The sequence below is a fragment of the Scatophagus argus genome, chromosome 1, assembly GCF_020382885.2.
Source record: "Scatophagus argus isolate fScaArg1 chromosome 1, fScaArg1.pri, whole genome shotgun sequence".
NCBI lineage: Eukaryota > Metazoa > Chordata > Actinopteri > Scatophagidae > Scatophagus > Scatophagus argus.
This window is the reverse complement of record NC_058493.1, coordinates 27,137,469-27,161,649: the sequence shown is the minus strand read 5'-3', so window position 1 is coordinate 27,161,649 and position 24,181 is coordinate 27,137,469. Positions and strand designations below refer to the sequence as shown.

Here is a 24,181-nt window from a genome sequence, read left to right as displayed (position 1 = left end):
TATATTGATTTTAGCCCCTTTAAAAAAAAAAAAAAAAAAAAAATTGACTCGAAGTTTATTTTCTTCCTGTTCGCTCACAAAACAATCCGGCTGAAACCTTCAGTCTGAAATACAAAACCCGGTTTCACGTTTACATTTAAAGTAGTCAGTGTCCACATATAAATTCAGATTTTAAAAGGCTTATTATATATAGATATACATACATACATATATATCTTAAAACTCTATTTTGAACCAAGACAACATCTCATGGTAGGATAGTATGAGTCATGTTATAAAAACATTAAAAGATTTAAAAACATCCTGCCAGCCAAACGTGGTACTTTTTCTTGCTGTTTTAAAATATTTAAATGTTTATGAGCAGTTCAGTTGAAATCTTTTTGATGTAATACCACGAGCACACCACACGGTGGCGTTAACGGACACTCATTTATTTATTTCAACGCACATCCCGCTCAAATGAACGCGTGTACATTACAGATACTGTGTTGTATTTTATTAGGTAATGTAGCGCAGTAAGTGGTTTCATACGTCAGTAATATCATCTACAACCTGTCAGATGATCAGATCAGGAGTTCATTATGAAAAATATTAAACCTAAACCAGAAAATACATCTTACCAGTTTTTAGTTTTCTCTTTTGTCATTCGCTGGTTTTATGTTTAAATACTTGCACTGTGCCAAAGTGTGCAGATCCTCCTTTTCTTCACACCTGAAAGTTCAATAATTTCAGTTATTATCCATATCACACACCTAAACGTCGCACAAAATACAGGTTGTCTACAGAACATCTATTTGCACCTTTACTGGAGGTAATATGGAGGACTGAAACTTGACAACTGAAGTATCTCAGCATAAACCCAACCTTTTTCACTGTTGATGGAGCGCTTTAGTGGATCCATGAAGTGGATCCATGAAGTGGATCCACTGGGGCTTCGTTTGGTTTGTTAGACGGAAGCCCGTGAGGCTTCAGCTCAGTCTTCATCCCTTTCCTGTGGGGTATTCCGAGTTTCAGGGCTTTGCTCGCATCATCTGCTCCTCCTCACATGGCAGACCTTGAAGACGTCTGAAGGCTGACGGCGCCCCCTGCTGGAGGGAATTCACCCTGTGGATCAATAAATCCACTGCGGGATCGCAGAGTTATCCAACTCGGGATAACATGGAAGACCAAAAGAAGACATTACCTGTTTAAAAGGTGTACCGTCCAAAGTGTTCGGATAAGTGGGAGTATGGGCTACACAGATATGTTTTATTACAAGTAAAAATGTGGGAAATGGATTATTACTGATTGATTAACGTGTAAACACCGTTTTAATGCTGATACTGTTAGTGTACTGATGTGTGTACTGATGCAGGCTACTTTATGCAGGTTAAACTACCGCACAGTGTAGTTCAGATTAACTCAGCCTAAAACAACTATTGCAGTAAAACACAAAATACACATTCACAATCACAAACATCACACATCAGTAACACCAGTCATTTACTGCACAATGAGTACTTTTTTGTAAGTACATTACTTACAAACTTTTGTTTACCACTTACTTACTTTGCTTACCTCTGATGCAGTAGTGTTGTATTAGTACTCTTACTTTAGTAACAGAGCTGGATGTGGACTTTATTAACCCTGGAAACGATTCTGTTTCATACGTTTCTGACATTTTCTTCCAGTTTTGTCTCTCCCTGTGTCTCTATGTCCCCTTCTGTCCCTCCCTCTGTCTCTCTGTCCCTCTCTCCCTGTCTCTCTATGTCCCCCTCTGTCTCTCTCTGTCCCTCTCTGTGTTCCCCTCTGTCTCTCTGTGTCCCCCTCTGTCTCTCTGTCACTCTCTCCCTGTCTCTCTGTGTCCCCTTCTGTCTCTCTCTGTCCCTCTCTGTGTTCCCCTCTGTCTGTCCCTCTGTCTCTCTCTGTCCCCCTCTGTCTCCGTCCCCCATCTCTGTGTCCCCCTCTGTCTCTCTGTCCCTCTCTCCCTGTCTCTCTGTGTGTCCCCCCGTCTGTCCCTGTTTCTCTCTCTGTCTCTCTGTCCCTCTTTCTCTGCCCCCCATGTCTCTTTCTCTGTCCCTCTCTCTGTCCCTCTCTCTCTGCCCCCCCATGTCTCTTTCTCTGTCCCTCTCTCTCTCTGTCGCTCTGTCCCTCTCTCTCTGCCCCCCATGTCTCTTTCTCTGTCCCTCTCTGTCCCTGTTTCTCTCTCTGTCTCTCTGTCCCTCTCTCTCTGCCCCCCGCCATGTCTCTTTCTCTGTCCCTCTCTCGCTCTGTCTCTCTGTCCCTCTCTGTCTGTCCCCCCTCTCATGTCTCTTTCTCTGTCCCCCTCTGTCCCTCTCTCTCTCTGTCGCTCTGTCCCTCTCTCTCTGCCCCCCCCCCCCCATGTCTCTTTCTCTGTCTGTCCCCCCTCCCATGTCTCTTTCTCTGTCCCTCTCTCTGTTTCTCTCTCTCTCTCTATTTTGGTGCTTCCTCGCGCTGCCAAGCCCCTGACGTAATGCTCCGCTGTTAATGATTAGCATGTGGAAACGAGCAGCGCGAGCCTCCCTGCGTTAAGACGTCCGAAACGCTACCAGAAGTTGACAGGTCGTGCCTTCAAAATAAGAGCGTTGGCGTCTGTCAAAAGCTTGTGAAAAGTTGCGCAACAGTGAACATCAACGTAGTGATGAAGATGAAGTCCGTGTTTTCATTTCATTATAACCAGAAAATAAACTTTTTGAGTCTGTTGTTCAGAGATTCTGTTGTTTTGTCCAAGGTCATAACATTATGAAAACTAAATATGAACACTCACATAGTAAAATAAATTTAAATAAATATATACCGGTATATATTTTCATGTAGTTAACCAATTGCTTGCCCAAGCTCTTCCAGTAATGTGCACCTTACTACTTGAATGAGATCATCCCTCTGAAGTTCTACTTGCTGGTATTTTACATACTATTTTTGAATGCTTTTAATAGTGTGTCTGTGTGCATGGTGAGTGTTTTATTTGACTGTTGTAATGTCGCATATATGTAATTAGTTCTCGAGTCTGTAAAAGAGGTATCCTGAATCAATAAAGCTGAACTCTAGCTATGAAAAGTTTTTAGCAGTGGTTGATTTTAGTGCCACAGTTTTACTTAATGGCACAAAAATATGTCAAAATAGATTATTACTACATAAAGTAAAGTAAAAAAAAAGTAAAGTGACATATTTTGTCATTGGAGGGAACTCACTCCAACGAAATTTGTTCTCTGCATTTAACCCACCCAAGTGACGTGCACACACACACAGCAAACCCGGGGCAGTGGGCGACCGCGTGCAGCGCCCGGGGAGCAGTGGGGGTTAGGTACCTTGCTCAAGGGTACCTCAGCCATGGACACCGGGACGGGTCCATGGCTGATGGTAACAGTCTTTTTTTTTTACCACGGTTGTGGTTGAAAAAAAAAAAGACTACATTATAATGCTTACTGTTAATCTTGTTTATTTATTTGGCATTGTGTTGATTTTTGTGGATTTTTGCACGTTTTCCCACTTTGTAACCTGCTGCAATTGCTGCACAACAATTTCCTCAGGATAAATACATTTTTATCTAATCTGATTATATCTTAATCATATTCAAATGGGAGCAGTGCAGTATTCCTGGTCATATGATGAAAGCCCTATAAGCTATGATTTGTTTGTTTGTTTTTTATAAGAGGCTTATAAGAGGTTTTTCTCCACAACTGTATATAAGCTCAGCAGCGACTGGACCTTAGAATACTGCAATAAAAGCCGACATTAGAGTTTCTCGAAGAAATCTGAAAGGAAAATTCTGTAATGATTTTTTTGTTAAAAACAACAACAAAATGATAATAATAATAATAATAATTGCCTTGCTACAGGGCTTTGTTTTGAAAGCTGTGACACAGGAAGTTGCGCAGTGCGTTCCGTGTAGCTTGACCGTGGTGCTTCTGAGCCGAGCAGCCCGAGTGCTGGGGAGAGAGACAGAAGAAAAGTTAGTCAAGATGGCAAATCCCACAGACCCGGAGTGAAGGGGCACCGCTCCCCGAAAAAGCTGAGTCTGTCGCCCGTCCTGAGACAAACATAACGATGCAAACTCCGCCAGGAGGTAAGAACCATCAAGTTCGGCATATCCCACCTTTTATCTGACAATTTAATTATTCACTCTCAAGTTTTCTTCGTTGTTTTGTCCACCATCCTTTTCGGTATTTGTAGAAGAAAGAATCCTGGACGTAACCGTGCCGTCTATGAGAAGCTGCCTTCATACTGACATTACAGATTCTTACCAGTTAGCCAACGACTTTTCATGTGAGTTAATGCTCACTGGGGATTCATAGTCGTTAATGTTAGTTAGCCGTACTGCCAGCGGTATTGGGGATTGTAACTTTGCTAACGTTAACTCGCGTTAAAGTCGCAGTTATTACACGGTTCCTCCGCGGGGAAAGTTCTAGATAGGAAAAGGGCCAGAGATACAGAGAAGGTTATATTTATTATTCGTTTTCTTTGTACAAACTGCTCTCTCTCTCTCTCTCTCTCTCTCACACACACACACACACACACACACACACACACACACACATCCGCCAACGGTCATTCCCTGTGTGCTGATGAAGCAAAGTGACAGTTTTAGACAGCGGCTAACGCTCGGCACTGAAACCTGGAGTCTGCTCCTACTAGCTTACACTTCGGTGCTCATTCGGCTAAAAAACTCACCGCTACAGCCTGTCCTCGGGTTTAAAATACCGCCTCATATGACTAACCTGTCATTAAATAACGGAGGGAAGTCGCTGCTAACGTCTCTACAGCACACAGCCCTGCCAACGGCCGCTGTCGGTAACCCGGCGTCCTGCCTTTTTGGAAAATTCCGGGATGCAGCGCCAGTACTACCGACTGCTGTATTTTTAGGAATGGGTGGATACCAAAAACGAAAATTATTTATTTTTGTCTCGGCGGTGAATGCCACAAGCCTATACGCATAGGCGACGGCGAGGAGGCGACCTATAAATGCACGTATGAGTTTTTGAAGGCTTTTTTCCCCCCATTGCAGCAGAAAGTCTGCAGAGCTGAAGCAACAGGGAGGCTGTCGCATTTCTACCGGGGCTGCCGCCTCTAAAGCAAAACATGTAAAAGTGTACGAGAGGGAGAAAGAGAGGGAGATGTGTTCAAAGAGCCACAGAGAGCAGTGTCCGTTCAGTGTTTATCTCCCTCCCCTAACTTTTAACATCCTCCTGCAGGCTTAGGAGGGATTCCCTGAAGAAAAATGCCAGAGAGGCTGAAGCCGATGTGACACAGGAGTGTGCTGGAAGAAAGCTGACTCATCAAATATCAGTCCCTCTGGGAGTGACTCAGCAGCAGAGAGCAGCTCATACCACCTAATGCCTAGCTAGAAGAGCATCTCACATCCCCTACCAAAACCAACGGCGATCATCAGACGGCGCTGAAGCCCTTCCAGCAGGAATATATCCCTCACCACCAGAAGGTCTAACAGAGACTGCTGTCCTGCTGTCCCAGCCGCCGACAGAGCTAGAATGGCATCACGGAGCTTCAGCTGAGCCTCGCTGGAGCCCTCACCTGACCCCTGCCCCCCTCCCCATAAGTTTTACCCAGACCATCAGTGTAGAGTTTGGCGGAGGTCGCTCTCTGAGTCGCTTCCCACAGCTCTCAGCCCAGCCCGGCGCCGCCGCAGTCCCTCGGCCTTCACCCCGCCTCGCAGACCATGATGTTTCGTGACCAGGTGGGCGTGCTAGCCAGCTGGTTCAAGGGGTGGAATGAGTGCGAGCAGACAGTGGCTCTGCTGTCCCTGCTGAAGAGGGTGAGCCGGACCCAGGCCCGCTTCCTGCAGCTCTGTCTGGAGCACTCCCTCGCCGACTGCACCGAACTGCAGGTCCTGGAGGGAGAGGCCAACAACCCAGGTAGGACAGCCAGCTGCTCAGACACTGTCAGCTGCTACATCATCCACTAAGATGCATTCACAGGCACTGACAGACCAGTCAGAGTCAGTCCTTCTCAGACTTGTCCTACCACAACCTCATTCTGGTCTTATTATGACGGCACTGAACCAAATACATTTGTATCCTAAGATTTATTTTAACATATTTCACACTGTTGAGGAAACTGGCAGCGCTTGTTAAAGAGAAGGATGGCTGTTTTTTCCCTTCTCTTGTCTTCAAGAAGAACTTCTTCTTCACTTCACAAGTTGACTTTTTATGATATTTAATGCTGATGCACTGGTTGGTGTCACATAACTTCTGCTTCAGGCAGCATACTGATTTCTTTTCTAATCAGAAAGAGAAATTCACACATCCTTCTTGTTTTTCTCTCTTTTAATCTCTCATTTAAAAATTCTGAGGCTTTATTTAGCCTTCAAGGACATGTTTTCCCAGGAGAACCGTCGTCCTTGACCCTGGAACAAACACACAGTGAAAACACACACACACACACACACACACACAGAGGCTTCACACAAGCACAAGAAGACATTTCCTGTCCAAAGCATTCCTATAGATACATCAAGAGTAATAAATAGCTGAATCATTATGAAACTGCAAAGTGTTGTGCTGAACTGCGGCCAGTCTGTAAGTGATTGTGGAAGGAGGCATCGGGTCGTCTGTACTCTCAGCTCAGCCGGCACTGAGGCTGGCTGGAGACGTCAGTCAGTCAGTGTGCCACCCTACCCTGGGTTGGTATTGCGCCAAGGCACCCAAGGGGGGTTCTGGGTTTTGTTGCATCAGACTGCAGCGTGGCCATGGAAACCAAAACCCTGGCAACCAACTGGGCTCATGAAAAATAGAAAGAAGTGCTGCTGCTGTGATGGAGAGCAGGCGTCTGTGTGTGCCTATGGCAACATCTGCATGCAGAAGCACATCCGATGGCTTACACTGGGGCGACATAATGGCCCCGCAGCAACACTCACACGTATTACACAGAGTTTCCACCAGGGTTTACAATGGGCAGTGGCTGCGTTTAAAGCAGACTCGTCTTTGTTTTTGTTTAATATGAAGCTGGAGACATCAAAGCGCAGCATATGAAGTTTCGTAAGCTGACTCCTCCCAAAGTCAGGCCGGTTCGTTCTGTCAGACATCAAAGCAGACTGATGACATGAGGAGATGGTGGAAGAGAAGGTGACGTCTTCTCACAACTAAACAACAGGTTTCTTTTTTTTAAAAAAAACCTTTCAGAATACAGTACATCCTGTGTGAGTCACAGAGACACCGTGGTGATACTTCACAGTCATACTTCACTCTTGTTAATTTGAATTAGATCTGAATCTTGATTTCCCATCTAATGTGACTCAAAGAAGGAAATGTGCCTGTGGGTGGAATAACATAATGAAAAGCTCTGCGAGTTTAAGAATAATTTCACTTGTGGCTGTGATTTGCGTTTGGTGTTTTGCTCAGGGTACAGCAGCTTGGACGGCTGTGGTTATGAAGACATTTGTGCTCAACAGATTGTGTCTTTGTGAGAAGCAGAAGTCAAATGGTGTGAAGTGAGAGGATGAGCAGTAAGACCTGAAGTCCACAGTTATAAGTGACCCTGGTTCACAGATGAGTCATTTGACATAAGCATCACAGCTTTGTATTGCAGGCAGTAAAAAGGAAGTTCAACACAATTACAAAATGTTTAAATATCTAAATACTGCCAGTGCCGTACACACAGATTTTATTTAAAACAATGAACCAGATTCTCTTTTTGCCTGCGCATACCTAACTTGCTTTACTGTAAATCATGTTTCCTGAAGCCGGATCATGCCCGAACAGTTTCCAGTTGATTCAGGGTCTTAAGATGACTCTTGTTCAGCACAAGGGTTTGTGTTAGCAGTAGGATTTCACCAAACATGATGACCTGAGGAAAATGAGTCACTGAGAAATTCACTGTTTAGGCTTTGTGCCTCTGAGCAGCCTGACGACGTCCTGCTTTCTCTCTGTGTGTCACCAGGTCAGGGATTTACAGTGTGAGGTAACCTGTGGTTTGCAGTCGCTGAGTACGTTTAGTTGAACGGTACAACTTCAAGCCTGAACTCTGTTTTCTTGTTAATGCTTTGATCTGGTTTGTTCAGATAAGGTCAGCATTTTTTAAATGGTACTAATGCAGTAGAGTTCATTACTATAGTTGATGTTGTTTATGTACTAAGTAGTCGTTCAATGGGCTGTTCCAGGACCTTTTCTGCGATACCATTTTTTGTACGGCCCTCCTCTACTGGTGTCCGTACCGCTTTAAGGTGCTGGTATTGGTGCTGGTGAGGTGATTTTTGAAAGGACACCCAGCCCTGGTAATTTCATCATGTCAGCTCCAAGTATTCTGTTCAACAAGCTGTGAAATCATGCTCACAGTGAATTTAATGAGCTTTTACCTTCTTCTGTACCTTTTTTTTTTTAGATTAAAATTTGGGCCTCACCCTTGACTTTCCTCCCACCTGTGTCAGCTTGTGGTCGCTTCCTGCCCGCTGATTCAGCTAAGTAAGGTGGAATCAGCAGGCCTGTTTCAGCACTGTAGACTTAACGTCAGGGCGCACACCACTGAAACGAAGGAGATTGAGGAGGCTGTCTTGTTACTTGATCTCTCTGGTATGTTGTGGTTGCTTATTTGAGTGCTTATGTGCCAGATTAAAACAGATGTGTTGAGTCTGCTGTTTCACTGGGCCAATACTGATCTTGTATCGATGAGGCAGTGTTTGCCAGTTCACAATTATTTCTTATCACAGGTATAAAAGACTTAAGTATAAAGCCCCATAAAATGCCACATCAGTTTGTTTTTGCATGTATTACTACTTGCTTTGCTAGTCTTTGCTGGTTCATTATCATCCCAGAAGTTCATCAGTTTGTTTCACAGGCTTTCTGTGACAGAAATACGAATACAACACTGAATACAGCGCATTTTGATCACTTATACACAATAATGGCAAAGTGAGTCTAAAATTCAGACCATGAAAATTGTCACCTTACGAGCTGATGACTAATAAGTGCAGTGTGATGTGATGCTGGTGCAGAAATGAGACCTGCAGGCTGTCAAAGGGTTAACATGCAGCTGGAAGTCCTGGGCCGAGTGGAAAAGCGCAACTATTTGGAAAGCGGTGTACAAATGAATGGAATCCTCAGTGACCTACTTCTCCGAGCGGCTGAGAGGCTGCCTTGTTTTGGGACCCAGCGAGTGATGCGACTTTTTTTTTTGCGACTTGAGATGCCGTGTAAGTCAGTGGTGTCACTGTCTCGCTGAAGGACGGGCGGAGTTGCATCACACAGGATTTAGTTTTTATTGTAGACTCTCGTGTTATTTTTAGTCTCCAGTGAGTAATCTGGTCACTTTTAAGAGGTTTTGTATTTTAAAGCCTCAGTGTTTCTATCTGAATAGCCAAGTACAGATATGTTAATGTTGCATTCACTGAGTGTTGAGTTCAGACCTAACCATAAGCCAAGGCAGATGCCATTTATAATCGTCCCTACTAAACCAAGTCGCAAGCTGTCTAAAACCTCATTTTCCTCTGTGATTTTTGACAACAGTAATCTGTGGCCTGCAGCTTTTCCATTGTAGTTGAGGAATCCTGTGTTTCCTCCCCCTTAAGGAGAACAAAACTTCTTTTGAGACAATCCCAAGAGGGACAATATCGGATCAAGTTGAGAGGACATGAATAGCGAGTAGAGTACTGTCTGAAGGACGACACACACACACACACACACACACACACAGGGTGTAGGGTTAGCATAAGGGGTGGGGTTAAGACAGGACAGTGGGCCCGGTGTTCTGAATGACTAACTTCATTTTCGTGTGGTGTACTGCTGACCTGGCCTGCACGGCTGTTTGAGCTGGAGGGAGGCAGACACGGATTTGATATTTACAAGCAGCTGTGTCAAACAACCGGAGGTGACAGAGATAGAGCTCGGTGTCTGGGATGAGTGGCAGCAGTCGCTGTGCGTTGGGGATGGGTATCGTTAGAGTCCAGATGAAACTGCATTTTGAGAGTATGTAGTTTCTGTATCGTAGTTTATTTCTGAGGGAAACAGGATCGGCAACAGGACATAAGCCTTTGATTTAATCGTTAAAAAGTGAGTGTGTCAGGGAGCTCCGTCGTGTTGTTACTGAAGCAGTCTACCTTGCGTATAATCTGGAGCTGTCACAGACTCCACTTTCCTCAAAGTGAATAAAGTCGACCCAGTGGGCTTTTAACCACGATGCTTTGAGTTGGCAAACACCTGGAAACTCAGCGACGGACTAAGCTGTTCACTCAGGCCTACATAAGTGGACACCATATTTTGTTTGACAGGAAGAAAAAAATCAGAGTTTCATATAAGAATACAAAGACACTGATATATTTTTTGTAATTTCTTGTTTCTTTATGTCTTGAATATTGTTAAACGTGCACATTATAGGAGAATAAGAAGAGTCATTTGTCACATGCAGTCATGCCCAACAACATAATGAAATACATACTCTGCAGTCAACCCTGAGGAGCCACCGTATGATGTGAATGTACACTATGCTGTTATTTGTTCGTGTGACCACTGCCAGGTCCTAGACTGTTTATGGTTTCTTTATGACAGTTTTTTTTTACATGTACAAGAACCTGATCTTCAGAAATGACAGGACTATACAAGGGGTTTGGTGGGGGGGGGGTGTTAATTTGAATGGAGAAATTGAATTGGAAAAGGTGTTGGTGGTGAATCTAGGTCAGAATATGACTTCTAGCAAAATAATTACTTTTCATAGGAGCTGCCGGCTTTGCATCTGATATTGTCGGGAGGGAGAAAGCATACTTGTGCATCTGTCTGCGTGTAAGATGACTGACATGGAGGGAAAGTCTGCGTTGTATAATGGCTAGTATTACTCAGTGAATTCCTGCTCCACTCTGGGTCTAAACTAGGTCTGATGAAAACCTGGGCTGGAAATCGGCATTCCCGGCTGAGGCGGTAAACGGTTCCGGTGTTGGGGATACTGTCTAGGAATGTGGGCACGTCGGAGCACACTTGAGTCAGGCACTCAGCGAGAGTTGGACGGGAGCTTTTCCAACGTGGGGGGAAAAAGACACATTGGAAAAGGAAAACTGATTCCACCTTCAGTAGAGCTAAGGTCTCCTGAGTACACCGCGGTATGGAAGAGGGGAGGGTGAGAGGAAGAGGAGGAGGAGGAGGAGGAGGAGGAGGGACGGGTGGGGCGAAGAAGGGAAAAGATGAAGACTCGAGAATACTGGTGCCATTTACAGCTGAAATTCATTCACCGCTTTCTCTGCCTTGTCAGACTTTCCCCAAGTTTTAAGTTCTCATGTTTTAAATATTTACTTGTGTTGTTAAGTCCAGATTTTATTCAACCCTTGCTTGAAATTAACAGCTAGCCTGGCCAACACCCATTACAAGAAGTTTGTAAAAGAGGGGTTAGGGGAAGCCCTGCGTGTCAGACAGCTGAGTGTGTGATCAGTATTGACACAGCACACCAGCATCACCCTTAACCTTTAATCTAATGTAGTTGGCCTGCCCTGCCTGGTCTTGGCCCCCGTAGTGCAAGAAGTTTAAAGTGGAAGTGATCTGATTTTTCACACTGTAATACAAGCTTTATTTGTCAACATCCTTTGTGCTTTTCTAAATGTCTCATGGCCGTTGTGTCAAAGAGAGACAGACAGAAAGAGAGACAGAGAGAAAACTCTTGTCTCTGTCCCAACTATTTCATCGCACCCACGCATGAGCAAACAGTTTATTTCTGGAAGTTGACGCCGTGTTCTGTGAACTCTTCCCTAACCTCAGGAATGAGGACAGACAACCTGCCAAAACGACCAGAGGGGAAAACGAAATAAAGCTCGTCTTTTCCCCTCTGCCTCTACAGCAAAGGCCTTTTCTTTTCAGTTCTTGCTTGTGTGTGTGTGTGTGTGTGTGTTTGTTTTGTTTTGTTTTCCCTGTGTGTGTGAAAACACGAGGACCGACTGAAACTGAGGCTCAGGACGAGCTGCCAAAAGGACTCCACACTGATGGAAGCTGCTCGAAGCGTCACACATGTCAGGCTCCTGATGTTATCTGTGAGAGAGGCGGACGAGGTTTCACTCATAGCTGGGATTATGCAATCAGGGCCTCATAAATCCTCAAGGTTTAGTTTCTGACTGAACCCTCCTGTGCTTCTTTATAACTCTGATCCCAGCTTCGCTTTCCCCAGCAAGTTGGATTACTGCGCCATGCGTGTATCTGTGTTTATGTTTACACGCGGCCTCAAACCAGAAGACGCGCCATCATCAGTTAGGACTGCGTAGCCAGCCAACTAGTGTTTCAGTGTGAAGTGTTTCAAACAGACAGAATCCACACTGAATACATTTTCAGCTGGTGAATAATCGGGCTTTAATGGTACACAAAATGAACAGATTGAGGCAGTCTGAGGCTTTTAAATTTGAAAGGCATTTAGTGTGTTTTTGGTAATAAAGAAACATTTGTTATTTATTTTGAAAGTTGACAAACACCAAACAGTTGTCAGGGGCCACAATTCTTGCCAAGGTACTCAAACATTTGCAAATGGTCTCTAAGAATTTAAATAGAAAGAAGTACAGTATTGCTCTGACCTTATTTCAAAACTACCAGTATGCAGTATAGCAGTGCTCAGCCACCCTGATCTGAGTATGGAGGCATCTCTGCACCAGTAAATGCTTCACTCCACAGTGTTGGTTGCTGTTTTGGCACCAGTCTGAATCTGCAGTGAGAGGCTGGGAGAACATTGTTGGAGGAAGGACTGGACTGGCTGGTCCTTCTGGCTGTTTAGTACTAGACACTCGCTGTAATGCCATCACAAATGAACTGCATGTTTGATGGTGTTATTTCCAAAGACATGATGCTGCTTGATTTGGTCAGAGAATCTTACTGATTCAAAGCTTCGGTCCGACTCATCAGTCTTCATCCAGCTCTGTTCAGTATTGCTGTATTTTACAGGGAAACAATTAGAGGATCTCACAGCCTTGTCTCTAACCCCGTACAAGCTGGGCTAAGTGGATGAGCACGGTTTAGCTAAGAGACAACAACAAAACCTTTTCTATGTGGAATTCACCCGTTTTAACTCTATTAAGACTATGGTAGTCTAACAAGAGTGAAATTATTTGCTTATTTGGTTCTAAGGGCCTTAGTATCGATACAGTGAATTACGATGATAAGAAGGTGCCAATGTCTGACTACAAATAAAATGTTCGATTGAAAACATCGGTTTAATTCATGTCATGTGTTAGCAACGAGAAAACACAACAGGTGATTCACATACGTGTGTGTGTGTGTGTGTGTGTGTGTGTGTGAGACCGAGAGTGTGTAAGAGAGAACGAGAGGGTGAGAACAGGTGAGGAATACCGGTCTGTCTCATAGATGACCAGTCAGTCTCGTCCTGACCAGACCAGACATACAGGCTATAGTGTTTCCTCATATAGCCCCCAGACCCTCAGCCCAGCCCTTCTCCATCCCCACCCCGCTCTCCGGCAGCTGGCTGGGCCATACAGTACACTCCTTGTGTAACTGCACAGACAAGCAGATCTGTGCACACAAGGCAGCACATAAAGCAACAAATGTTTGACTTGGACTGAGGAAGATGTTGCCCCGGTATTTTATCTAATAATTACACAAATGTACACCTGCGACTGACATTGTAGCAGGAGCCTTTGAATCCCGCGGTGGGTGGAAATGACCTCAACCAAAGCAGACTCCTCCAGGAAGCTGCCTTCACTGCCTGCTTTCAGACTCAGCTTCTTAAATGTCAGAATTACATTACAATTATGGATTTAAATAAGTAATAAATGATGTCTGGTGGTTGGGCAAAAAGAAACAGTTTGAAGACGTTACTTTGGGCGATTACTTTTGAGCGATTGATAATGAAAAGAATTGTGGAAAAGTGGTCTAACCTAAGTGAATCAATATCAGTGTAACACCAGATGATTCTAATTATTACTATGCATTTGCATTACAGAGAGATACTAACTAAATGAATCCAGAGGAAAAACAAAAAATATTACAGTGAACTTCGTCATCTATAGTGATAGTTTCTATTTTAATGTATCAATCAATCCAGTAATAAGAGCAGTCCCGCTAAAGTTAGACCAGACGTTGCAGACGTTGCAGACGTTGCAGACTGCTTTATAGGATTTTAAGCGAACATTTACTGGAAAGGTATTGCTTTAATTCAAAGTTTAAAGTTATCGCTTACAAACTTTGATTAACCCTAACTGTTTTCTGTTCTCTTGACCACACGCTGTTACTGTTTCCCAGGTACCTAAAGCTATAGATGGAAATGAATTGAAAACCAGTAGTTGCATATTATCAAAGATAAATATTTGATTTGCGGCTTATCTCAAATTTTAGGAAGTTTTGAGGTGGTTGTCTGCGCTTCTCTTTCCCATAGTGTAAAATTTACCTGGAATTTAAATGAAAGTGCTCGATGAATTTTAGACAGTGACATAATCTGATGTACAGCCCGCCATCTGCCATCTTCAACCACTGATCGACTCTAGCTGAAGTAGAGTAAGAGCTCAGGTCGCCTCAGGCTGTTGTTGTGGTTTTCTCAATGGGCCTCTGTGTGTGTTTGTGCTCTGTCTCCTCACATGGTGTCACAGCCGGATGCTGAAGCCGTATCCCTCAGGCTGTGGACAGCCGGGGATGCTGGGTAAACCCGCCTGACTCTCACTGACAGACCTGCACTCCACATTCCACCACGCCTGAATATACATCACAAGCTGCAGTGAAACACACTGCACTTTATTGCATCGATGGCCCCCACATGCAAACACACACAGTGCATGAGTGAAGCCCGGGACTCCAACAGTAGACATACTGATGTGATCCAGCCTGCTAGTTATGTCTCATTACCACACGCTGAGCGGCAGAGCTGCAGCTTTGCTCAAAAGATTCAGATTTATCCTTGCATTGAAATGCTTATGGATTTGGAAGGCCAGCATGAAAACGGTTAATCTGATATTGGAGAAACAAGGTTCAGTGTAGGTCAGAGTCAGAAATCTACTCACCCAGTCAATCTTTAATTGTTGTGATGGGGAGGATCATTCATTATTTCAGAACTGGACAGTGCTGATATGTTGACCCTGGTTTGTTAGCATTGCTGTTAGCAGTTAAAGAGGCTTGTACAGCCACCGTGTCTCTTCTTCAAGCAGACTGAAACTTTCACTTTCTTTCAAACTTCTCCTCTCTTTTCTGGCTTGTTGTTGTTGTTGTCTGGCAAACCACAGCACTAAAGTAGTTTACAAAGGCACATCACTATTAGGCTCACAAATGTGCCGGAAACAATTACACAAACCACACAACCAATACACTGCTACGTGTGTGTGTGTGTGTGCACACTTTTCTCTTTGTTTGTGTGTGTTCTCCTTCTTCCCAGCAGGTACGGAAATAAACCTTTCCTCCACAAAGGAAAATAATTATCATTCTTGTTGAAGGAAGGAAGGGGCGCACTGAGGCGAGTGAGAGACAGACAGAGAAATAGAGAGGCAGAGAGAGCGGCTGACGGGCCCCTGACTGCCATTTCCTTAAATAGAGTTGTGGGCTTCTCTGGTCCAGCCCTGGCAGAGCGGAGGCTCACATTCCCAGCATAGCTGCGACTGCCACATTCAGAGCCTCCCCAACACTGGAGCGCTACGTACACTTCCACAGGTAGACTGCAAATGATTTGCCCCGCTCTCAGCCCCCACCCTGCTTCCTCTAGACCTCCACCCAGCAGTTACTGCTACAGCAGGGGAGAAGAGGGGATGTTGATGAAAGACTCGAGAGGAAGTGGGAAAGGATGGGGGTTGGAGTAAAGGATAGCAAAGAATTGTTCTCCATTCATACAGCAGCCGTGTGCTTCTACAAGGAAACCTCCCCCACTGCTGGGAAAAAGATGAGACAATCAGATGACCATCTTCTGGCCTCCTCACTCACCCAGAGCACACTAACTAAGGATCTATCGAGTAGCCCGCAACAAGCAGTCCTACAGAACAAAAGACAAGTATTTGTGCAGTACAGATGTACCACAGGAGCACCTATAGTTTGAGTTATGTTGAAATTAAATTCAGACTCGAGTTACAATATATGACCTTTAACACTAGAAAAAAATCATTCTTTTTGGGCAGATGAAATTCTACACGTTAAAAAGTATGGCCTTGTTGGATTTGACTAAATACTGGCACAGTCAGTCGATGATCTGGAACATTTTATTTAAGAACAGATTCATATCACGCGTTGCCCAGATTCATCAATGTGCTTTCCGCCTGTCCACTAGAGGATGAACAGACTTTGAGGTGATGACACCACCTGTGTTTCTTTACTCACATTGTGAGGAGCTCCCTGGACGCTGGTGTGATGATGCTTTTCCTTTTCCTGTGGCAAACATGTTCATGTCATCGTCAGGCAGGTGCTTCCCACTTCAGAAGTATAAACACACGCACACTCACACACACACAATCGCCTTGGCTACTGTTTGAAACATTACTCAGTATAAATAAATAAGTAGCCAAGCGGGAATGACCTGCTTTACACTTACTGTACACCAGCACCGCTGCATTCACACACAATGTGAAAGCCAGATGATAGATGTGCTTTGTAAAATACTCTATAAACTGACCAGATGTCCTGACTGTAATGATGCAAGACTGTTATGGAAAGGTGTTCCTCTTCCTGTTCTATTACAGGTCACAGGAATCTCTCTCTGTTTGTCGAAGTACCCTGGAGACACTGATTGATGTCTCCGTGATTTCATTCTGCAAAAGTTACTCCCGTGATGTGAACACAGGAGGGGGCACGCTCTTCTTTACGTCAGCATTTCCTGTGGAAATGAGATACTGGTCAAGCTTCCACATTTAATCTCTTTAAAGTTTTCCATGTTTCTTTTAATTACAGCTTCAAAGACATTTCCTGTCATAGAAGATATTACAAATCGTTTTTGACTTTTGAATGATTTCACAGTATTTCCTACAGGGTCGTCTGGTTTCCATGAACAAGTGCCTTGTAGCCTATGGTATCCGAGTGTGTCCTGGTTTGCGTTATGAGAGAGGAACGTTATGGCAGGAGAGCTTGGACTGATCAGCTGGGTGTGGATTATGATGCTGAAAACGAAATCGGCTCGTGTTGTTTATCAAACCGTGGGGCTCTGTTAGCTGTGCCACCATACACAAAATGACACAGCGGTCTGTAAACCTTTACAAACATCTCGTTTCACAATCGGCAAACTCTAATGGAGGTAGAAAAGGTTGATGGAGTGATGCAGGTTTGATGGTTGACTGTCACCTTTGCCTGCAGTTTTTTATCTACATCCTACTCATAGATCACAGGCAGACCACACATGTAAAACAGAAGAGGTGTTGTTGACATAAACAGTATTTTTGCCTCCACTGACTGACAGAAACCAGGTTTCTCTTTCACCTGATTCTTAAGCTTGGGTTCTCTGTCCAAATATCCAGTCCAGAGAGGGTCAGGCAGTGAAAGCAGTGCAAATCACCTGCTGACTGCCTTCCTGACAGCTTGACTGTCTACTTCTTCTCACTCACCTGTCTGACATGGTGACTGACATACTGATCTCTACCTGCTCTCCCTTTCCTCAGTGTCATCACTCCATCTTTAGCATTTAACTTCAAAACTCAAGGGTGACTTGATGGTATTCACTTTAAAGCATACTGTGTATTAACAACACTCCTTTGGCCATGTGGCCATGAACATGTGCCACACTAAGTGGTTTCAACAGCTGGGTTGCTGATGCAGATGTGAACATGGTATAAAGTCACTGCAGTTTGGACTGTTGAAATACAATCTGGGAAACGGCTAAACTTAGGGATTTTTGTAAAGCGAGACCATACAGAAGTAAACAGCACTCCTCCTCCTCCTCTTCCTCCTCAGTCAGTTATGTGTCAGTAGGTCAGTCTGAGGCCAAGGTCAGCTCTTCAACGACCTCTCTTTTCTCTCTTTCTGTTTCTCTTTTCTCTTCTTTCTCCTTTCATCTCTTGGCTCTTTGGTCTATTTTCTTCTCTCTTGTTTATTGCACGTATGACCGTCCCGTTTATTTTGCAGTCTTAACTCTCTCTCTCTTCTACCCCTCCAGTTGAAACCTGTTGACACCAGTGAACTTTCCAGTCTGTTTCTCTGCATCTTCTATCCACCTCCTTCCCTCCCCTCCCCTCCCCTCTTCTTCCTCCCCTCCCCTCTTCTTCCTCCCCCCGCGTACACACAAGGCCCCAAAGCTTGTGTTAGGGCCTGTGGGAGCCTGCCTGCACTTCTTGTCAGGACATGGACTCTGTTTCTCTTTCTCTTTCTCTCTCTCTCTCTTTTTCTCTCTCTCTCTGGGTGGGGCGATGCAGTATATAGCATTAGATCATATATTTTGTGCACCACACCTTTTTCACTACACTGTCCTAACAGCTCCTCACTTTGTCTTTTCTTACTTGCTCTCTTTTGTGCTGTTCTTTTGCTCTTTGCTTTCTTTCTTCCTTGTATGTTGTTAAATAATGTATACTCCTTGGTTTCTTCACTGTTGTGCTTGCTTTGGTTTTGTAACATAGCCTGTTTCTCTTTTCAGTTAGTGGTATATACTCAGATATCTGCTTATTTCATCGCTTAGTTTTGCCTTCAGTTGCCTGTCATTTTACAGTCCTACACATGCGATTGGTGCTGTGAGTGTAGCACCATTACATGAAACATATTGTATTTTGCCTATGTGATTTGCCTGTTAGTGAGAACTGCCACGCTGTGCTCTGCATATTTTGTATTTGTAATTTGCCATGCAGTTTAATTGAGATGTTTGAGTGTCTCTTCCAGTTTGAATTTACAGAGACTTAAAATGTACCTGTGGACAAAGTTAACTCCTAACAGTTTGAGTGTCACAGGTGTAATGTAGGCATCAACAACTCATTCATGTGGCGTATTGCCTGACCAGCTTCCTGTGGAAGTGTTTTGTGTAAACGACTAGACATTGTGATATTGTGGCTCATTTCATGTGGTGTGAAAAAGACCTTTTGCTTTGTGTTAGCACAGAGAAAGGATAGGACTGGAGCCTGGTGTGTGTGTGTGTGTGTGTGTGCGCTCGGCTGTGGATCCGTTAGGAATCACTGCATTCTTCAGCAGCAGGCTCTGTGGTATGCCAGCACATTCCCCACTGCTGAGCTGGAGAATCCACTCGGAAAGCAGGAGCGGGAACTTTTCCTTTCTACCCCCTCCCACCCCTCACTCCACCCATCTACTACTCCGTCTGTCGTAACTCTGTTCTCCTCTCTCCACCAGGACCCCGTCTCTGTTTTCTCCTTCCACAGCTTCTTCTAAGATCACCCAGTTGTTTTCCAAATCACTTCCCACACAGACAGGACATCATTTGTCCAAACTATGAGATCTGTTTTTTGCACTGTATTGAGACCATGCTGTTATAATGTGCCCATGGTTACCAAAGGTCAGTTCTAGGACCTTTCATACCATTTAATTCTCATTTCATCTGCTCCAGACTTTGCTCCCTGTCTGTGTATCTCACTGTCAGGTCCTTTCTGGAGTTCTCGAGTTAAGCCCCTGGCTCTGTGTATTGTCGGTCATCTCTGTCTCTTGGATTTGCTGTCCCCTGCTTGGTAAAGGGAACAAGCTGTGTTGGACGTGGTGTTGAATCAACAACAGCTATAGTGAGTTGCCAGTAGTGGGACAAACTGAGCCAGCTTCATGTTTGTTTTGCTAACAGGAAAATCACAAGACAGAAGGTTTGGAGGATACACACACACACACACACACAGAGCTATTGTCAGACAGTGTCACACTGTTAGTGTGATTGGGACTTAAACTGTCCCTTTGCTAACCACTAATATGGTCTTATCAGTTGTGCTAGCTGCCTTGTTGTGGCTTTGTGTGCTGTTGACCTATCTATATTTAGAATGAGAGGAATCATGTGTCTCACAAACCATCTCCTGTGTGTATGTGTGTGTGTGTGTGTGTGTATCTCCACTGGGGTGTGTTTGTACATAACCAATGTGTAACAAATGAGCTAAAACAATCACATTGTTTCCACCACTGTCACTTGTGCCTTGTGATGTGAAGAGGACATGCTGTATCCAGCTCAGGGTCAGAGTTAAACCTAATGAACATCTGCTGCTCTGAGGCTCAAGTGTCCTTATTAGAGGTGGAATGGGATTTATATTGATTACAGAGATTTCTCATTAGTTTTCGATGCTCTTGCCGTCTGTTTTTAGGGTTTATTGAGTGAATTAAGATCTGGGAGAGGAGGTAGATGAGCAGCAAACATGTCAGACCACTGAGCTGCTGTTACACTCACTGTTTGTCACTGATTTGGGGCCTGTGCTGATCCACCACGGTCGCAATTAGTGGAGAAAAATTCTCAGTTCAAAGAGGCTACTGTGCTACACTGAACACAGAAGTCTTGTGATACAAAACTGTAAAGGAGGCTGAAGATTCATTTTTGGTGAATAATTTATTTTTCCTTGACTTCCAAAGAATCAAGACAATATTCTGTTCTGTGACGAAAAAGTCAAGTCTGTCAGGACAAGCTAGCTTTTCTACACAGATTGCTGATTTGTATATCTTAAGTACCCACATTCCCTTTAACTGACTGGTCTTCAGTGTTGCATCGGTGCTTCTCAGAATGGGATTGGACAACCCTCAGAGAACGAGAGTGAACTTGTTGGATTCATCTTGTGTGTTGAACACATAGGTCAACAGCGTCATATTGATAGATAACGCTGAGCAAGATGTTTTACATTTTAGGAAAGAATTAGTCACACTTTTGCCTTGTGATTTATTCTGGTTCCAGACCTCTGAATTGCTGTTTTGTCAGTTCAGATGGGTCTGTGTCTTTTGTGTGTACTGGCATCTGTTTCCACAGCTAGAGAAGCACCCAAGACCATAGAGCTTTGTAGGTGGGATTAAGAACGGGGGACGTCATCTTTGTGTGCCACAGCCAGGCAATAGTGACCAAATAATTAACATGAAAATAGTTATACTTTTGAATAAGATTGGCTAAGCTGTACAAACTGCTGTACATCAACCTATAACAACTCAAAATAATCCTGCTTGAAACAGTAAAAGCTAAAATGAACAGGGCGGGAGGCTGAATAGTGAAGGGAAAAAGAAACGTCTCAGGGCTGTTTACATTTCATTTGTTTTTGTTGCTTCATTTGTGTGACTCTGGCTTTAGAAATTAATCTCTTTGTTTCCAGAAAGAAAAACACGTTCATGCTCTTAGGTTATTAGGAACCATCAGGGTGGAAAGTAAATATAGTAAGAGCAGAGCTTAGACCAAATCAGTGTCTTCATGCAACAGACCCACAAATCTCATGACCAACTATTTTATCATCGATTCATCTGTCACATGTGTGATTAACTGATTAGTTTTAATTGCTAGTAAAGTTGTCAGTAATGCTGGAGCAGTTACAGTAAAAAACAATGGAATTGAGTAGCTGTCTGCCTCTATAGCATCAGTTTGTCATAGTTTAAACACACAGAGACCCGTTAACTTCCCTGTTGTACTGTCTTCAGCGCAGACAAACCGGTCAGGTTGTGGAGAAAAGTCAGGCAGTGATGTGAGGTAAACAGAAGAAGAATTATACTCAGAGAGGCTGGACTGTGTTGAAAAGCAGCTCCCTTGTCTTGGTGCCAGAGAGGCTGTCAGTGGGCAGTGAGAGTGCAGGATGGCACAGAGTTCACCAGCAGACATTGTCCACAGCAGTGAAATGCTGCGTCAGCCACCAAACAAATGACTCTCAGTCTGAGGTTTTAGAGGTTTTGTGTCAGACTTTCTTTTTCAGTGTTTCATCTCCGTCATACTGATGTGATTCATCAGCTCCCAGCATGCCCCTGCCTCTCTGTCTGGCACGAAAGAATAAAGCAAACATCCTTTGTCTCAATGAAGAGCCCACATTGGCTTTCTCACACCTTGATTTTCATTGTTTAATCCATGGAAGTGTTTTTATCCACCGTGCCACATTGTGTAGGACACTCGCAGGCTCCAGTTTGATTTCGCGCTGAAACATTTTTTCACTTTGTTGAGCATGGAGCCGACTTCAGGCCCTTCTCTGCATCCGCACTCTGTCAGATGGCATGCAGAGGTGGACGAGCTCGACAGAGAAGCTGCTAGTTCCACTGAAGTTCAACAGAGGAGGAAAAGAAGGTGCTGGCAGGAGGGGAGGACTTTCAGCACATTGTTTCTGTCCTGTCGGTGTAGTAACGTCAGATTAACCACCCCTATCATCATTCCTCCTCCACTCAGTTTTTCTTCCAGTTGGATGAGGTTAGCACTTTAGCCACAAGGTTCAGGGCGGGAGCTGCCATGCCAGACGAAGGGAGGAGTCTGAGATGCATGGGAAAACCTCATCCTGTCCAATTTGAACTTTTTGTATTGTATGGAGAAGATTGTTTCCTTTGGTTTTGTGCTGATTTTTTGTAAATTTCTTAAGATTTATTGAACCGGGGTTGGTTGGTTGGTTTCACACTTGCACAGTGTAACAGGTAACCCAGCGTTTCTCCTTGCAGCTGACCTTTGACTCGTGCTGTGTGCTGCTGTTGTGACTCTGTGAGCGGTGGGAGATGCTCCACGTTTGTTCACTGGTTAAAGTGCAGGACAGAGATAATGATTACCTTCCCTGCTCACCTGGCTGTCAGTAATGTCAGCTGTTATCTGTTAAACTGGTTTTCTATGGATGAACATGAATGGTTCTCCTCGTTGCTGAGCTCTACTGCAGTCAGGTTACTGATAATCAGTTCTAACAGCTGTCTGTATACACATGTTCAGGGGTTTAAGCTGGTTTTTGTGGCTGTGAACAACAAAATGCAAATTAAATATACCACTTTCACCAAATATCTTGAGATTAAAAGCTTGCTTTAGTTCATAACAGTAAATCAATGGCCTTAGATCAGTTATTACAGTTGATTTTCTAAGGTTTTGTTGCTGCGTTGTTCTAATGGAATGTCAGTCTCAAATAGATAGATTAGAGTAGAATAGAATACATTTATGTGTGCTGTGCAGGGGTTTGAGGCTCTAATTCAAACAAATGTACAGGTGGTTGTGTGTTTTGCTCAAGACGATAATGGTTAGTCAGGTCTTTTATGGTCTCTTATGAAACTTGAGGTTATAGACAAACTTTTCTTTTGACTGTCAAACATATCTCAAAAAAGGTGACAGCATTTTACTGTCAAAAGCTGATGATGTTTAAAAGTTGGCACCAGCTTTCTGAGAGAATTAATTGGGGTTTCTGTGCTACACTTTAATGTTTTCCAGTCATTTGAAAATAAATGAGTTTTAATGACGGAACAAATTCCTGTTCTCGGATGCACCCAGGTTTGCCTGGTTCAGAGGACTGAAGGATTACATCATCCCTGAAGCAGAGTGGGGTAGCTCCCTGGCTCGCCCCCCACCCCTCCCTCCATTTATTTTCTCCTCCTCTGACTCAAACTTGTCTCAGTCTTCCCCCACATCCTCTCTCCTTGTGCCCTGAGTCATGCACAGTGTAGTCCCATCTGCTGAGCTTTAGGCCGGTCTGGCCTGGTTCACTCTGTCTTGTGCCTTCATGTCACCCATTCCCACCAGCTAACGTGGATCTGAAGATCTTGTCCTCAAAAGGAAAATTGGTGTTTTGTAAGTTGGTGTGTGTGAAACGGGCCACTGGCCTATTCAGCACCATCATCAGATGTGACACACACGTGACCTTAGTTTTCATGATGCGGCTGTTAACTTAAAATGAGTGGTGAAAACAGGAATATCCCTTTTTTGCTTTTTCACTCTGTTTTTTACATGTTTAGTCAGGTTTTTCTGGTTTTGTAGGATCCACTCATCAGGTGTTTCTTTCCATTGTGTTCTTCTGACGGATACAAAAGGTTGATTTTGAACTGAAAAGTTTCAAGCCTGAAGCTGTAGACTTATGTTTTCTGTTATTATTACAACACTCTTGAACTTGAAAGGAAATCTCAGCGCTTTCCAAGACACACAGATGCCGGTGATCCCCCTGCGGGTAGAAAGGCATTGGATTGTATGCGTCAATATGCGTGTCAAATTTTGAGATCCATTGTGGTGATAGGCTCAAGCCTGAATTGTCATCTTTCATGGGATAAAATGAATGTGAACCTTGTTTAGAAGGCTTCAAAATCCGTAGTCCTCCATCTGCCCGGTCACAGCTGCAGCTGTCCACTGAGCAGCGCAGAGAGTGCTGTACATCACCACAAAGTAGACTGTGACATTGGGATATCTTTGGACAGAAGGGCTAGCAGATGTGTCTGCTAGATCCACCTCAGATGTCAAATTTAGAGACATCTTTAGGGTTAAGAAT

General features: G+C 44.0%; 1 protein-coding gene across 3 annotated transcripts in view; it reads left to right on the top strand.

Annotated features, from left to right (window-relative positions):
* Positions 1–3,911: 3,911 nt before the first annotated feature.
* The window catches only part of samd4a (sterile alpha motif domain containing 4A), a 41,799-nt gene continuing 21,529 nt past the window's right edge, over positions 3,912–24,181 (top strand). For all 3 annotated transcript variants that reach the window (XR_006843995.1, XR_006843994.1, XM_046395563.1), the window contains exons 1-2: positions 3,912–4,066; positions 5,193–5,870. Coding sequence is in view for 1 of the 3 variants with exons in the window: in XM_046395563.1 (XP_046251519.1) it covers positions 5,675–5,870 (196 nt within the window). In the remaining 2 variants the exon portion in view is untranslated. The remainder of the gene's footprint in view (positions 4,067–5,192; positions 5,871–24,181) is intronic.